The following is a 17,986-nucleotide window of genomic DNA, read 5'->3' as shown; positions in this document are numbered from 1 at the left end:
CACACTGCTGTTTCACTAAATAAACTCAGAGTTTTGACACCTCAACTGGTCATCTGGTAAAATAAAACCAGATGCAATGGAAAAATAAATACTATGCTAATAACAGAACATCAGGACTTTTAAGATAGAAGCTCTTGGCAAAAATTCAGTGTCACCCAGTACGTAGCTAATATAGCCTTTTTAAATACATTTTGAGAAGAAATTAATTCATATAGGGGCAGTCTTCAGGAAGTTTTTTTTTCTGTCTAACCATGGAAGATATTTTCAACAGACCTTATCTGTTTTTGTGAGCCTGTTCTCTACAATAACAAACATCTTGCCTTATTACAGACTTATTGTCTGTGTTCAGGCAATATACCTACCCCTTATTTTTCTTCAGGGTTTTCCTACAGAACTTGCATTTTTCTTACCGGATGAATACAACCATGTGATACCTCCAAGACGGAGGTCCACAATAAGAAATAACTGAGTATTACTTCAGATGAATTAATAAAGAGTAGTGCAACTTACTTGAATAGACAGTGTGCATTTTCGGAAGAACAAAAACAATGGCAGTCTTAGCTTAAGTCTTTCTTCCACAGCTACCAGGGCGTATATGTTGAGGAATGCACCTGGTCAAGGTAGCTCAGCTTACAAGCTGCAGATTGAGATGCCTGAGAGTCTTGTGAATGGTCAGGCCTGAGAAGTTTCCTTAACGTATGATAGCCAAAATAATGCATGTCCTTTCTTGACAGTCAGGGATCTGTGAAATTCAAGAATGCTATTTCCATTAACATTTTGATCTGCAAGTAGACCACCAGTATCCTGATTGCAAGCTCTGAGTTTGAAGAAAAATAAAAACAATAAATGCAAAGGAGAATGAACAGGTCTTTAACTGGTTGATTGCTTTTTCCTTTCTTGCAATTCTTTGCCTCTAACATGTTTCACCACTTTTATGAGTGCTAAGATATCTAATGAGCCCTGAGTAACTATAAGAGACACCTGCAAAATCCAAGCTTTTGCCAGTCAATTACATTTCTTTCTCCACAGACTCTCATGCTCTTGTGCTGCTAGGAGAAACAAGGAAAATTAAAGTCATCAGAACTTGCTGTGGAGCTTGCTGCTGATCTATTGCAAGTGACTGCCTGGATATCCTGCTGAGCTTACTTTGCAAGCACCAGAGCAATGGAGAGCATCCCAGAGCAGACTGCATGTTCCCTGGGACAGGCACCGTGTCATCTTGTCTTCCTAGTGACACTGTTGTATGTGGGCTCTTCCACAGCACAGCAGTGCTTTTCCCCTGCCTTGCTGCAGAAGAAGGAACATTCATCAGACATCATCCAATGCAGATGGGAAGCATCACCTGTTTTCTTTGTAAAGCTACTAAGTTTTGTAATAATCTGGGAAGAGACAGTAATGGAGGCAGAGAGATTGGGAAAAATGAGTGGAGGAGGGCAAAAATGCTCTTTTAAAAGCCGAAGGAACTTAATTGCAAAACACAATTTCTGCTAACTACTGAGAACCATAAACCCAAATAAAATTAGCTCCATGCATATAGGGATTTTTTAGAATTTTTGGTAGGTACTTTCGTATTTGAATGATTTTGTTAATCTTCTGTAAGGCACCAGAGGTGCTTTGGTAATTTTGCCATCTGTATACTGCTCAGCAAACAATGGTGATTTACTACTGCTCGTTGACATTTGGGTGGATACCTGTCTGATCGCAAGTTTCAGTGTCAGCTTCAAGTGATATGGATTCATTACATAACATGAAAAATGCTGGTTGGCAGAACACCGCGTGTCCCACTCACTGCAGTGCTTATAGTTCAAATGTGAAAAGAGCAGGAAGATACTTAGATGGTCTATTACTCTCAGATAGTGGATTGTCCCTTGCCCTGTCTCAAGCTTCCTGCGTTATCTTGCACAAATTGGGTTCACTTTTTAGGGTAATCTCCCAAACAGAGGTACTATTGCAGTGTTATATCCTTGGCTGATGAGGCAAAAGCAGCAATGAAGATAAGAGTTGTTAGATAAACCTGCAAGATAACAGACCCTCGATCAAATCCAGAATGCTACAAGTTCAACACCTAAATATTTAAAGTTAGGAAGCTCCAGTGTTTACAAATCTAGCAAGTGTCATGTGGGATGTAATGAAAAAAAGTGAAAATTCCACCAGATATCAAATACAAGTGTTCCAACTGCTTGCAGAGAAGCAAACAAGGCAGGTTTGCTTTCATTAAGAGCTTATCAAGAAAATGAAGCAGACCTTCTGCTTCTTTGCACTGCTTGGCTACAGATAAATTAAAAAAGTGAGGTTAAAAAGCAAATGGCAGAAACTTGGGTATAACGTTGCACACCTTCCTGCCCACTGCCACTTCAGACCCACTTTAACCATCATTTTTTGTACGTGTAAGAAAACAGTATTTCATAAATTAACTACTCATACAGGATTATACCTCCCTCCCTCTCCCAGGGTGCTGAATCATGTCTGACATGTTTTCACACAAACACATTTCACGCTAAATATGAATCAGATTACCGTGTGAAACGAGCTGTCGCTGCTCAGCAGCTACTCAAGGGGCTGCGGCTGGCCACTATCAAGCCACTGCAGAGGCACACTCCAGGGAGACCTCATTCTTTCTCACATGAGGTAAGATAAGCCTTGGCTGCTACAATTCCTCCCTTCGTCCCAACCCCGGACTACTGTGAGCGCTAAGAAGGGATAATGCAGCACACCTGGACGGGGCACCTAGCACACCTCACACCACCGCGGCGATGGAATCAGCGAGGGCGATGATAAGTGCGCAGTCTAACGAAGCCGGCAGTCAGGAATGAGCGCTAGCCCCTTGTCACTGTCACAGAATGCATCAGTCCCCAGCTGCCCCCGTGTGCCTCCTGCCTGCACTACAGCACCCGAGCTCGAGAGGACTCCGGAGAACGCCCTCGGGCAAGGAGAGCTCTTGCGAGTACATGGCGCTCGCAAGAACTTGTCACATTTAATGTTCGCTGGTGAACGGGGGAGCGCTCCATTCTTCCCAGAGTGGAGTCCAGGGGGCAACACTGCTTCCTTGCCACAGATGATAAAGCAACGTAGGTAAATCCAAAATTTTAAGATTTTTAAGTAAATTGCAAGTATTCTTTCTGTAGAATGGAATGTCCCCAGCCAGTCTCTTAATCCCCCCAAAAATCCATAAAAGATTTATTGCACTTTATGAAACATCAAGAGAGAAATTCCATATCTAATAAAGTTTTGGAGTACAACTACTTATTGAATTATCACCCTTAAATACTTTTTAGAGAGTACCCAGAAATACTCAGTGCCCTCTGGTGGTTTGAATTATGAAAGACAAAAAAAAAAAAAATCATAAAAGAAACTACTCAAGTTTGATCAGTCTCACAACTAAGGCGGCACATGAATCTCACCTTCTATGGCAATAGGGCTTATCAGCAGTTACCCTGGAGAAAAAACATCCTACAGTCTTCAGTCCATACCTGCAAAACAAGAGAACCTAACACAAGGTTTTCTGGGCAAAAAAGGGCACTATCACCATCAAAGAACTGGGCTTTGTGAAAAGTTTTTGATTTTCAACCTGATCCTAATCTCTCCAATCCTAAACCACATCCTCCCCCTACAGAGGACAACAAAGTAAACGCCTTAAAACGTGTTCAAAAGGAATAAAATCTATCTGCTAAGACTTTCCCATGCTTTCCAAGTGCAAACACATTCTGAGAAACATAAACTCCTCTAGCCATAGAAGTAAACATGCCTGGAGAGCTCCGTAAATTATTGGTACTAAACTAAGCTTCTTAGTTATTGTATTTAGCCCTGTGGCCCACACCCATATTAAGGACACAGCCAAAGGAGCTTATAAAATATACTGAATATGTAACAATAATTAGTAGCCAAGTAATATAATCATAGCAATTTAATTGATGACTACTTTAAAAGAGAGAGGGAGGGAAATGAGAGAACTGCTGTAGGGAAATGCACATAGAGGAAAACAGATGGTGAGACACTGGAACAGGTTACCCAAAAAAGCTGTGGGTGCTTCAGCCCTGGAAGTGTTTAAGGACAGGCTGGATGGGGCTTTGAGCAACCTGGTCCAATGGAAGGTGTCCCTGCTTATGGCAGGGGGTTGGAATGAGATTATCTTTAAGGTTCATTCTAACCCAAGCCATTCAGTGAAAAAATGAGTGACAGAAACATAACTGTAGAAAAAGAATGTAAAATAGTGAGAAGCACTTTTCTCAGTGACAACACATCCTCATAAGATTAAGCAATTTCATAAAAGCAGTATTCTGTCTCTAAGCCCTGGGAAATAACCTACAGCTTCATAGAGCTGAGGAATGCCTCTAAATGTATACAGAGTACTTTCAGGCACAGATTTGAAATAAAATTAAATGCTACTCCACAGAATGCATTTGGCAGTGATGGCTCCTCCCTCCCTCCTTGCCCTCAATTTCCTAACAGTGTCAGTCGTGGTCAGGCAATAAATGTAAAAGTCACTTAGCTCTTTCCTGATCACGTCCACAAAAATGTTGCAGACAAAATAAGGCTGGTTAGAGCTGGAAAATGAAGAGGTGAAAACTCATCCTTCCCAAAGCAGACCTAAAGTTTGAGAAACATAAGAAACAGTACATACCTACTCTACTCATGAGACAAAAAAACCCCCATGTTTTGACCCTAGTAAGTCTGACAACTCCCTGGGAAGTAGAAGTTTTAACATTATTGAAATGCCTCCTCACTGCAGACACCCTAAATTTTGTATCTTTGTATTTTTTTCAAATACAGCCACAACAGGAAACAAAAGAAACATGATTTCTGGAGCAAACGTACACTGTATAGAAAACAGACTATGTAGGTTTTGTGCTCTTTCACTGTTTGTTTCTCCAATTCTAAAAGAAACCTCAAGATGCTCTGATCAGATATTCTTATGGCTCTTCTGTCTTGCAATAAAGCAGCCTTGGATGCCAGGTTCTGCAGTCATTTCACAAATGTGGACTTTACCACATGTAGTAAGCACTGTCCCATCCCCTAACAGTGCTCATGAGTTGGTGTGTCTGTTTCTGCATAAAACAAAGGATACAAAAAATACTCCATTCACTCTTTGATAGCACTCACAGACACCTGTTCAAATCTCACCAGACTCAAAATTCAAATCTAAAAAAGAGGGACCAAGAAATGCTTCCCAAACACAGAGAGCCTTCTAGTCCCAACTACCTGTCAGAAGATGAACTGGGTGCACAAAAATCCCCCTCTCCCTGGGAACAAGGCCCTGGCTTAAGGCTGGAGAACAAAGGGCAGTTTTATAGAGATCAAGTATCCTATAACCAAGATACTGCCAATGAGAATTAAACACATCACATGCATTCTCTCTAAGTAGTGAAATATGAATTGCTGTAATAAAATAAAATCAAATGAAGTCTCTAACAAAGGGCTAATAAAGAGATTCAGAAGATACAGTGGTTTACTTAGAGATCAGAAAATCAGATTATGGGGGAAAGAATAAATTAATAAAAAGGAAATTTACATAGTTTTGTTACATTTCCTCATTCAAAGTAACAGATGAAGTCAATTTTATTACTGTATCTGTGTGTCCTTAGAATGCAAAAAGCACAAGAAATAACCAAAGTTTTTTTTCAGCACAAGAACAGGGAAGGCAGAAGGACAAATCATCTAGATGCCACTTTGCTGGTTAAAACTTGTAACCAGCCCAAATTTATTGGCAATTCTTTATTCAGAAAAGCATTAAGTCTTCTTATAAAACCTATCTTTAAATAACAAGGTTTGTTTGTGACCCCAAGTGTTACACACCTCTTTCTCCTTTTAGAATCTTATTTCTCTATTAACATTACATGGAATAGCAACAAACAGACATGGAAACAAGAAAATATGCACAAAGATTTGGGCCAACCTATAATCTTTTCTGCTTGCTGGAAATACCTAAGGTATGATATAAGGTGTCTTGTCTCAGCTCACAGATGCATCACCACTCACATCTCATCATTCCAGCAGCATGCACACCGTTCCAATAATTTAAAGTGTAGACATACAACTGATCACACATTTAAGTTTTAGAAAACATCTGAAAAGGAAGAAGTAGCACCAAGGGAACTGATCATCTTTATTATGCAACAAAAAGACAAACAGAAAATAAAATACTTTAATAGGAAAAAACCCAGAAGGTACAATTCAAACATAACATATTGAAACCATACATAATGTAACATGAACATGAAAACATAGTTAAGAAGCAATCTTCTAGTAAAGATTTCATGTTTTGGGCATCACCCATCACAAATACACAGCTTTTTGAGAATGTCTGAGTTTCAGTGAGAAAGATCATGACCAGCAGCAACATATTCAAATAATTTTCATTAAATGTTTACCTAGTGAATGTATTGGATGCAATCTCTTAATATTAAAAGTAAAAAACCTTAAGCAAGGCAGCACCTGCCAATACAGATTTTAAATAAAGAGGATAAACATTTTGAAAGGTTTTTTTGTATTGCATTAATACACATTTGTTGCTTTAAAATGTGTACTCAAGTCTCTCAACATTTAAACATGACTAAAATGCTCAGCAACTATGCATCAAGTGACAACTATTTATTGCTATAGAAAACATTGTTTCCCAGAGTTTTAAAACAGATGTCATCTCACTTGTAATTCCCAAGATATATTCAAGTAATAAAATAACTAGTTCCAGCATCCATGAGGCATTCAGAATCTGTATTGGCTGTAGGCATTTATTGCCAGATCATATAAACATTTTGTTGAATCTAAAAAAGTTAACTAGACTTACATCTAACTGTTAAACTCCTTAGGAAATGTATGCAGTAATAAATCACCACAGTATGTGGTTTTATTTTAAAAAGGTAAAACTTCATCATCAGGTACCTTGACGTTCTTTTCTGTGTAAGGGCACAATTTAATAGGTGGCTTTGCTGAGCAAATGTAAAAATCTACATTTTTTTCTGTTGGCTCAGTGAACCACTCCAAATCAATGTGGTCACACAAGCACTAGAGATGACAGACAAGTGAGAATACACAGACTTGTATGGGGGCAAACAGGGAAATTGGAATACAAGTTCCAAGTGTGGTCTGCTGTCAAAATACTGCAGTGAGACAGTAACAAAATGCAAAAAATGAAGTTATAAAAAAGTATATAAGCTTCAGACAAGGTTTTTGACATAGACAACTATTTCTGAAATAGACAACTTTCTCTGAATTTTAGCCAGCAATGCCTCCAGTTACGTTTTACACTCAAAATTAAGATAAAAAAAGGCAAGTTAAAATGTATAGTGGGTTAGTTCCAACACTCAATAAATTAGAACTTTCAGTTCTGAAACACATTACATTGTAAATTGAGGCATTTCAACCTTAGCAGTTTTGAAATATGAAATATCTCAGCATTTAAAGAATAATCAAAACCTCTGTTTGGAGAGGAACAGGGAGGCAGGGCACAAGGAGCAGACTGTACTTCAGCTGCACAACTGATATTACGACACATAAATCACTATCTAGACTAAAAAAATTACTGGGCATGTTTTCCACCACATATGCAATGTTCATTAATAACAATTGCTTGACAATGGGTGATGGAAACACAGAATGCAGTTAGTCCTAACAGGTGTATATTCAGAACACTATTTAAAACTCCAAAATGTACGCTGTGCAGCCTTCTTTCCCCTTCTCCCTTTTAGTATTATATAAAAGATCCTGAAGTTTTTACAAATGGATTTTCCATCTAAATTCAAAATTGCATTTTTAGCATTTTCTCCAATTTTAACGATGCTCTTGCTGGAAAGGTGGAACTCTTAAAATATGTTTGTCTCTATTTTAGAGAAAGTTTTTTTCTTCTCAATAGTTTTTTGAAGCCTTTGGATGCAGGAGATGTACAAGTTTTAAATAGCTTTACAAAAACAAAAGGTTTTTGTAGGTGTGAAGCCGGTTTAGTTATTTAGCTACACAGCCATCCATGAAAGACAGGACAGACCAAAACTTCAATTCCAAACGCAAAACTAGAAGTTCTTAAAAAGCTCCAGCAAGACCTGGTCACAGACATAGGCCAAAAAAGTATACCTTTTGCATGTCATCTTGAATTGCTCAGAAAATATGTAATCTTCCTTAGGAGTACAGATAATATGCCTCATCACATTAGTAAGCAAGCATTCTATTTTAGTTATTCCCAAAGAGGAAAAAACAGATTTAGTTATTCCTAGGCAATGGCATCATTCTTTCTCAATGAAAGGTGAAAAAAAGCCCTGCTCTGCATTGTTGATCAGTAGAAAAGAAATTTTTTAATATTTTAAGCTGTTGTTATTTTCAGTCACATAGCAATAGTAAAAAACAAATCACAATATCAAAATAAAATTAGTCCTTGGCAGGACAAATGCCGGTCCTTGGCAGGAAGAGAAAAAAAATAAATTATCATCTCATAAGATACCTTTAAAGACAGCTGAACTTGAAGAAACCCAACAGTGCAACAGAGCATCACTGCATGTCTTTCTAAAGATACTTTCAAAGTTGGTTTTGGTGAATTAAAACATCCTACATTAATGTAATTAACATCCTACATTAATGTAATATGAACATGTAATTAACAGAGTAGTAAAAGTTAGAGAAAATCAAGACAAGAGTGAGAAGTTCCAAAAATGTCCCTACTTTCACAGGGGCAGAACTCAGTCAAGATGTCAAGCCTGAGTTTCAGCAAAATCATTTCTCAGAAGTCCTTATGAATGTGAAAAGAAGCTTAGCCCAAAAAGCGGGTACTGAAAAACATTTTTATTAATATACCCTTTAGATCACCAACAGAATAAAGTAATTTTTCTCTCAGATAATCAGTACGAAGATGAAGGGGGCTCTACTTTAAAAGTTCACATGACAGGATTCTTGAACTGCATTTTGGTATTGGGCTTCTTCATCAAGCTGAAGATTCTAAATAAAATGAAAACATCATCAAAATGGACAAATACTCAAGACGCAGCATAGTCATTAGTTTAAGCATTCATCTGCTATGTTTTTCCATAGGAGATGGCACCTAGACAAAGACTCTATGCTACTAGATGATGGTTTATATTGCCCAGAATCTTTTTATTGAACCAAGTACCAAGAGACATATGAGACAGGAGAAGAATCGGTAGAGTGGGACAAGGCTCATTAGGCAGAAGGGTCCATCTTCTCTCCCTGGGTCAATTGCATTACAGAACAGCCAGCTCAGGAAAACTGACTGTGTCATGCAATTCTTTTAACAGGGCTTCTAACCAGCCACAACATCCTCCATTAATAAAACCAAAATGGGATCCCCAGACAACAGTAATCATGAATTGTTGAGAATACATTGCCTCAAATGGGAAAGCAAACAGAGAACACAAAAAGTCTGCTACTTTTTGCAGGAACATCCTCCAGGTTCTTAATATGCCAGAGTGATGAATCTTTTAAGTGCAATTCTGGCAATTTCCCCAAATCAGAATTCCTATCACCAGATTTAGGTCATCATACATGCACTCATGGTGAAGAGCCCAATCCCCCCCATCAAACCCCAGCTCGTCAGGCCTTGATCACAGCTCACTCAACTCAAAGGACAAGATACATAATCTTTGCCATCCTGACCCAGTGAGGCTGCCTGTGACTCAAATACTATAACAAAGCCTGTCAAACTCCGTAGAAAAAGCCACAAACTTTCCAACTCTCTGATCCCACATGCAGAACCCAAATGGTTGGCTTGACTTACGAATGAGCCACTGACTACATCTGTGTATGTAATTCTCCATCTATTTAAGGTCATTTACTCAAAGAGAGCCTGAAAAGAGGCAACCTAAACACTGATTAAGTGACACATCTTTTTCAGTCTCTCTCACAACATACAGGAAGAGCAGCTGTAGTAGTAATACCACCTAGTCAAGCTGCACATTAAGTTCTGAGAATATAACTTCACAATTTCTGCATTAAAAGGTCAATAATGTCCATAAAAAGAGTAGCATCTATTTTATTTCCCCCAGAAACAGAAGTAATAAACTATTCTAATAAACAGAGTAAAAGCAATAAATAGTTCAGACTGAGAACACTAAGCCAAAGACTTAACTCATCAGCTTGGAGCAGTTTGACTATTGACAAAGTAGCACTTTCCCTATTTCCCAGTAGCACTTCATGTTGATAACAAAGAGACAGGTCTGCTTCTGAGTTCCATAAGGAATAGGAACATAGCATGTCCAGAACATATGTTAGGTACAAAACTTTTGATTTGGCATTTTTATTTTTAAGAAAAAAGTTACCATTATTCCTCCACACATCAAAGAAGAAAAAGCTTACCACAAATTCTCCGTAGTCAAACCGGTGTCTTAGATTTAGATGGCTAACAAGATTCCTAGTAACCTGGTTAGTATCTGCCCAAGGAAGAGATACACAAATAGGACAGATCTGAATTTGGAGGGGGAAGGGAAGAGACAGAATAAAAAAAAAAAAGTTATTGGCAATACAGAATGCATTAAAGACATGTTCTACAGGAATAACTAGTCTATTACTCATCCACTACCAAAATACAGTAAGACATTAACATCAAATTTAGCTGCTAAGTGTGCTTTTCCTCAATTGTGTAACATTAAAAAACTACATTTCAACTTGGCAGATTTCTAAAGTATTTCTCTTTGGAGTGAAAGATTATCACATCTGAGTTAATTTAGAAAAAAAAGTGACTACTGCCTTCTACTTATTGTTTGGGAGATTTTCCATACAATTGAGATGACCAAGTAAGCCAAAAGAAAAAATAACAAGCCCTATACAGGTATAATAAAATAATAGAAAACCAAAGAAATTTTTCTCTTGCAGACCCTTCGGTTACCTTGGATTACTTTTCAAGTAACTGTAGATTTTGCATTAAAGAGCAGTTACATTACAAATGGGATTCTATAGAAACAGACCTGAACTACTAAATAAAGGAGAGTTAAGCATCAGGCTCAAAAACTGAGCCTGTTTCACACCAAGATAAATGAGACAACTAAGTCAGAAATGTCTTAGAACCAGCAGGCTGGACATGAAACGTTTTCACATCAAAGTTATTCCTCAATTTAAATGCACTGTGTGAAGTATATTGTCTGTCTTTCCCAAACCACAGTGATTGTTACAGATACAGGGTAGCGACTGCACAGTTAAAATTGTCCACATAATTACAATGAAAGCAGCTTAAGGAACATACATAAGCAGCTCTACTTACCACAGGAACGATCTGATAAAGATGTCTATTATTACAGTGATCCAGCAAGCGCTGTCTAGTAAAATTGGCTTCCTGACACAGGGGGCATTTGAAGGTTGGGTGTCCACTGTAAACAGAAATACAAGAGCATTAAACAGAAAAGAGAGTTTCAGAAGTAGTGTTAAGAAAGCATACGAATGAAGCTATCATTGTTTTCCCTTGCTTTGATAACAACAAAAAAACGCCCACACCCCCACTGACATATTAGCAGATCTAAAGGAGTCCCAGTGCTACTATCACCTTGCAATTTTGAGTTTACTAACTGTAAATTAGTATGCCTAAATGCACTCTTCTGAGATTTGGGCTTCTTTTGTTCCCACTGCAGCTACACCCTGGTTTTGCTTTCTTGTAACACCTTTTAAATCCTTTAGGAAAGTACTAGAACACCCAAATTCTAACAGATACAAGTGTACAAGAAACTACAGGATTCTATAAATACAGCTCCTGGCGTTTTTGTGTGGTTTTTTTTCTTTGTGTGTGTTTTGGTTTTTGCATTAGCAGAAGTTTGCACTGTGACTATCAGAATCTATTTTAATAGCAACTATAGACAAGTAAGCAACCTACCTTGTTTCTCCTTGAAGTATTTGATTATTAGCCATCTCACCAGTATCAGGTATTGCATCACTCCTGCTACTTTAAATGAATAAAAAAAAAAAAAGAAACTTCAGATTATTTTACTCAACTATCAACATTTTAAAAGTTTAACAGTAACAGAGGTGCGGGGGAATATGCATTAAGTCCCATGAATTCCAAGGCAACATACAATGGCACATATCCTAACCCTCACAACTTTTCCTTTGGATCAAGGTATGTCTCAGTATTTACAGAATCACCAAGGCTGAAAGAAACCTCCAAGATCATCTGTCAAAATGTCAACCTACCACCACCATAATCACCACTAAATCATATCCCCAAGTGCCACATCCAGACACCTCTTGAACACCTCCACAGGCATTGACTCCACCACCACCCTGGGCAATTTATTCCAATACCTGACCATGGTCTCAGTAAAAAAAAAGTTTCTACTATCTAATCTGAACCTCCCCACGTGTAACTTAAATGGTGAGGCCATTTCACTTCATTCTTTCACTTCAGGATACGGCAGAAGAAACTGACCCTCACCTCACTATAACCACCTCTCAGGTAACTGCAGCAATGAGGTCTTTCCTGAATCTCCTCTTCTCTAAGATAAGCAATCCCAGCTGCCTTGGCCACTTACCACAGGACTTGTGCTCCAGACCTTCCACCACCTCCACTGCCCTTTCCTGAATTCACTCCAGCACCTCAATGTCCTTCCTGGATTCAGGGGCCCAGAACTGAACACAGGATTTGAGATGTAGCCTGACTGGTGCCAAGTACCGGGAGACAAGCATTGCCCTGATCCTCCTAGCCATGCTATTTCTGATGGAGGGCAGGATGCCACTGGTCTCCTTGGCCACCTGGGTACACTGTGGGATCATGGCTCAACCTCTGCCAACCAGCACCCCCAGCTCTTTTTCCATTGGGTTGCTCTCCAGTCATTCCTCCCCAAGCCTGTGGCACTGCCTGGGTTTGCTGTGACCCAGGTACACGCCCCAGCACCTGGCCTTGTTGAATCTCACACTACTGGCCTCAGCCCATCGATCCAGCCTGTCCAGATCCCCATGCAGACCCTTCCTGCCCTCCAGCAGATCAACACTCCCACACAACTTGCTGTCATCTGCAAACTCACTGAGGGAGCACTCAATCCCCTCATCCAAATCATCAATAAAGGTACTAAACAGGAGTGGCCCCAAACTGAACCCTGGGGAACACCAATGGTGACCAGGGGCTAATTGGATGGTAACTACATTCACCACCTCCCTCTGGGCCTGTCCATGCAGACAGTTTTTTTCACCCAGAGCACACCTGTCCAAGCCATAGGCTACCAGCTTCTCCAGAAGAATAAATGGGATGGTGTCAAATATGCATCCACAGTCGCTCCCTCATCTACTATGTCAGTCACTTGGTCATAGAAGGAGATGAAGTTGGTCAACCAGCACCTGAGTTTTGTAAACCCATGTTGGCTGGGCCTGATTCCTGGGTAGTCCTGCACATGCCACATGATGGCACTCAGGATGATCTGTTCCATGACCTACCCCAATACACCAAGGTGAATCTGACAGGTCTGTAGCTCCCTGGATTACCCTTCTGATCCTTCTTGTAATTGGGCATTACATTTGCTCATTTCCAATCAACTAGGACCTCTCTAGATAATTTAATTACCATGGTGATGCTTGGTGGTATACTACACAACTTCACAGGAAAATGGTATATATTACAACAAACATTTAGTCAACAAGACTGGCAATGCAGGTGACAGCCAAGTATTATGAAACCATTATGAACGTAAGACAGGCAGTAATTTCTAAGTTTTTTGACTTAGGAAGGTGTAAAAGGCCTTTAACTGCCATGTATTCACACAAATAATTTGCAACTCTCAACTACAACAAGGTAAGTTTTCCCATGCTGAGCACAAAATAAACTTTTTTCCTAAAGGAAGGGTAAAGCAGAAGAACATTTTAGAAAGTAAATTTGACTGTATATGCACCTCTAGCTAAGCGAGAAGAAACTGTACAGACATGCTAAGAACATGAATATTTACAGTCACAAATATGGTAATGGTAAATTTTTTTTATACTTCTGTGATATCATAATCACAGGTGTTCTACTGTAGCAAACTGCATAAATAGTGATATCAGAATATGTAGACACTTCAGTGAAACATTGCTGCAGCTAATTCCAGTAACACCCTCAACTTTCAATAGACTGATGGGTTGAAAACCAAACACAAAGAAATTCAGACTGCTAAAAATAGAAAATCAATGGCAAAAAAAAAAGGGATATATATAATAAAGCTCTGTGGAATGGACATAAAAAAAGCTTTTCAACATTAACCAAAAATTCCCAACCCCTACCATCAGCGAGAATATGTGAAAAAAAAGGTTAGCTTTACTGCCTGAAAACAAATGGCAGGTATAATTTGATTTCATGGTGTGTAACATACTGGAATTCCTTATACACTTCATAAGAAATCTGTTCAAAATAAATTCAATCAGAAAGTAAAAGCTTGCACAGTAATGTTTTGAAACAGGATGCCCACTAAAACAAACTTAGGAAAGGGGAGGGGGAATAAAAATAGACAGGAACTTCTCCAGAGGTAAATATTATTAAATATGTTACAAAGTAAACTGCTCAAATGCTGTCAAGGCAAGGAAAGTAAACTACAAATATTAAATACTTTTTAGGAGAGTCTCTAGAAGACATTTCAAAGCCATCATGCAGAAAGGTTTTCTTCTGTCTGTTAAGAGTAGAGAAAAAGACCTGGGAAAACTCCTATTTTGAAGCACAAAATATGGATAATAATTAATGCAAAAAGAAGAAATGCCCTGGAAAAAAATACTTTCCATGGGGGGAGGGGATGGGGAAAGAAGATGCACTGTTACACATAGAACACCCTGATTACCTGTTCCCTGTTGCATCTTGGGAAATCTGTAAGTTTGGCATAATTGAAGAAACACCATATTCATCCTGATACTTCTTACACGTTTTATAATGCTGTCTCATCCATGAAAATCTAACCTGAAAATAAAATGCCAAATTACTGAAATCATACTAAACAATCCAGGAATAGATAGAAGGAAGAGATAATTCTGCCAACAGAAAGCAATCAATTGAGGAATTATTTAGACCTCATGTGCAGCAGAAACCAGAACTTGTGTCTCCCTTCTGAGCATGAACACTTTCTTCACAACAGGACATCTCCAATTCCTCTCTCCTCAGAGCCAGTGTCACTCTGTGAGACTGGAGAACACTACCACTCAAACTGCTGGACATCTGAGAGCTTTCTCAGGGATATAAGAGGCAAGAAAACACCATTTAACTGAAACAAAGCCACTGGAACTACATCTTCCAGACCAAGGATCAATAGGTGATGAGCTAGAACAGAGAGTGGCTGTGAGGATGGGATAAGCACCACTTCAGTTCCTTCAGTCTTCTCTGGCCTCCTGTTACCTCATGCAAGGAACATTTTCTTTTTGCATTAGGTGTGTTAGTTTACTCATTGGCAGGGGAGGGAAACAAATAGGTGAACAATCACCAACTTAATTTGAATTAAAGGTCAATAGGCAGCCTTAAGAGAATGAGTTGCTTAGATTTGCCAGAAGACAGCTATGTTGGAAATGCCCCTGAATTTCAGGTCCAACAGCACTGTCAGATGGTGCTCACAGGTCTAGAGGCTGAACAAGATCATATCTCACATGCCTGTGCCTAAATTCCAATGAAGTTATTCTGTTTGGTTCTTCTGTCTAGTTTACCAACTTGCTATCAGTTTCTTTTTCCCCACTTTTCATCCCAATGAATCATGTGAAACAATGCAAGCAGCTGAGGGTTCCATTAGCGCTGATCTTCACACTGGCAGAAGTCCCAAGTGAAATGAAACCAACATAAATACTACCTGGATTTGATGCATTTTGTTATAAGCAAAAAGTATGGCTGCAATCCTGCATCTGTTTATATCAAAAGAGACATAACTCTTGGTTTCAGCTGCAATCCTGCATCTGTTTATATCAAAAGAGACATAACTCTTGGTTTCAGTAAGGGTCAAGATTTCACCCAGCGTTCCAAAAATAACGATCCCTTTAGAAAGGAAATGAAAGGAATGTAAAAGGACTGATGAGGAAAGAGGAAATTACATATGATTGATCATGTGGGCACTACAACTAATCAACTCACATATTTCAGTTTTAAATTAAATTTTATAGCAGCTTGAAGCAGTTGCATTTCCATACTGAGAGTTTCTGAGGTTTTCCATATATCTGCAATTTTCATGTTCAGCTCCTTAACTTTCCTTTTGCCAGTTTTATAGCTATATCCATTTTTTCCATCTTTTCAGGGAAAAACTGGCACTCCACTTTAAAATGCCTTTATTGACAATTCAAGATGCTCTTTCAGTTTATACCTGTTAGGTACAGCTAGCAGGCACTGCATGCCCAGTACATGCAGAAGCCATAAAAAGCTAAGTTCAAATTGCTATAGGCTCTTCAGGTCCAAGATGAGAATGACACTCAGTAAAGGCGTGTCTGGACAAAATCATGAACAATTTATTCAACTTTTTTTAAAGTTTTACTCTACCTGCTTCTCACAGCATCTACAGCCCCCAGAAGCTTTCTTCATACTGTTTTCAACATCTAGAGCCCTTTTGGGATACGTTCTTTCTTTTTTAGTCACGCTCCCCCGGCAGAGAGGACAATGTGTTCCACTTTCTCTTATAGCTGTCAAGAAGCACTTCCTGCAAAACCTAAATTGAAAAGTTACCACAAACACAGGTTAGGAAAATATACAGACTTGTCCTTGAAGAGAGCTGGGTGATTGTTAGGAAGGAAAAATAAAACGTATCAGAGTAATAGTTTACCAAATACGAAGTCTGACATTCAAAAGAAACAATGGTGCTTACGATATGGAAATCAGGGGAGCTTGGCAATGCACTCTAGATAAAACTCTTCTTATTTATTGACTGGCATTACCGAGCTGCATACCAGATTGATCACTAATGAGATATTAAATGGTGCAGCAAGCACGTGATTTTGGACAATCTTATCAGCGTAACTCCTGTTTATTGTCCGTAAGCGGAGCCAAAACCACTGCAAAGCTTCATTCAGCACGCGTTTCCAGAGACCTCAGGTCATCAGCTTTTGCAGCTCTCCTTCCTTACGCACCAGCTGCCAAAGCTATTTTGCTTTTCTACAAAGTAGCACGTTGTAATCAAACGTCCCTCTGGAAAAAAATGCTGAATAGATGAACTGAAAAGAGAGAACAACTCACACTACCGTCCTTGTTCGAAAAGGAACGGGGAAAACCATGAAGTTAAAAACCGCGAGTCAGCTCAGACAGCACAGCAAAACTCCCCCACCGCCGACCAGACACCCGGGGAGGTGGGGGGGCTCCTCCTAAATCACCGGTCCTCGTCGGCTACAAAAGAAAGAGCCGAGGGGAGGCTGGAGCAGCACTGGGCTCGCATCCTCACCGCCAGCGTCTCCACGCCGAGGGTCCGTGCGCCGGGAGCGGGGCGGAGCCGAGGAGCACAAGGCGGAGAGCCGGAGGAATCGAGGAAAAGGCTTGGGAAGGGGCGGGGGGTCGGGATACCCACACGTGCTGGCAGTTGGCGGTCCTCACGGGCGTTTTGAACACCTCCTGGCACACCGGGCAGTAAAAATCATCCTCGCTGAAGCACGCCGGGGCCGCCGCGGCCCCCTCGGCCATGGCAACACGTAAGGGCCTTTCCGCCACGATCGAGGACGACGAACAAGCCCCGCCCTGGCGGGCTGAGAAGAGCCCGGCTCCGCTTCGTTCCCGTGGGACGCTGCCGGGGATCCGAGAGCGGATGGCTGGGGGCACCGGCGCCGGGTGGGATCCGGGCCGAGCTGCGGCGGGGCAGCGGAACGAGCTCGGCCTGCGCTCCGCCCGCCGCCCCTCGCGGCTCCACCCGCCCGGCCCCGGCTGCCCCCGCCCCGCGCTCTACCTGGCGCTGCCCGGGGAGGAGGGACCCGGCAGCTCCGGCCGCGCTCCCGGCGGCACCCGGGGGGGCAGGGGCGGGGCCGCGGTTTCCATGGCGATCGCCTCCCGGCCCGGCGGGGCTGCTACGACACGGCCCCCGCTCCGCCCCGTCCGTGAGGCTTCCCCGCTCCTCCCAGCGCGCTGCGCCCGCCCCGCTGCCCTTCCGCGCAGCAGCGGCGC

The 17,986-nt window shown here is 40.6% G+C and overlaps 1 protein-coding gene across 3 annotated transcripts; it reads right to left on the bottom strand.

Moving 5' to 3' along the window:
- Positions 1-6,083: 6,083 nt before the first annotated feature.
- Positions 6,084-17,702, bottom strand: RNF138 (ring finger protein 138). Of its 3 annotated transcripts, none has more exons than XM_059859888.1 (7): positions 17,400-17,702; positions 16,385-16,550; positions 14,718-14,833; positions 11,798-11,863; positions 11,195-11,300; positions 10,294-10,401; positions 6,084-8,919 (listed from the first exon to the last, which is right to left on the bottom strand). In XM_059859888.1, the coding sequence occupies exons 1-7, from the start codon at positions 17,510-17,512 to the stop codon at positions 8,851-8,853; spliced, it is 744 nt and encodes a 247-aa protein (XP_059715871.1). In that variant the 5' UTR covers positions 17,513-17,702; the 3' UTR covers positions 6,084-8,850. The 3 variants fall into 3 exon arrangements, with proteins under 3 accessions (XP_059715871.1, XP_059715861.1, XP_059715880.1); XM_059859878.1 differs by having other exon boundaries at positions 11,798-11,866; positions 17,400-17,696; XM_059859897.1 differs by lacking the exon at positions 17,400-17,702 and adding an exon at positions 17,075-17,346 and having other exon boundaries at positions 11,798-11,866.
- Positions 17,703-17,986: the final 284 nt, after the last annotated feature.

This window comes from Haemorhous mexicanus, chromosome 1 (genome assembly GCF_027477595.1).
Source record: "Haemorhous mexicanus isolate bHaeMex1 chromosome 1, bHaeMex1.pri, whole genome shotgun sequence".
Taxonomy (NCBI): Eukaryota; Metazoa; Chordata; class Aves; order Passeriformes; family Fringillidae; genus Haemorhous; species Haemorhous mexicanus.
This window is presented reverse-complemented; position numbering and strand designations above follow the sequence as displayed.

What these genes read in the sequence shown, in the direction of transcription:
- RNF138 (XM_059859878.1), bottom strand. Translation starts at nt 17,512, where the DNA reads ATGGCCGAGGGGGCCGCGGCGGCCCCGGCGTGCTTCAGCGAGGATGAT. An exon ending in ACCGCCAACTGCCAGCACGT is followed by an intron (nt 16,551 to 17,399) that starts GTGGGTATCCCG and finishes TTTTCAATTTAG; the next exon opens with GTTTTGCAGGAAGTGCTTCT. An exon ending in TTGACTACGGAGAATTTGTG is followed by an intron (nt 8,920 to 10,293) that starts GTAAGCTTTTTC and finishes CATTTTATTTAG; the next exon opens with AATCTTCAGCTTGATGAAGA.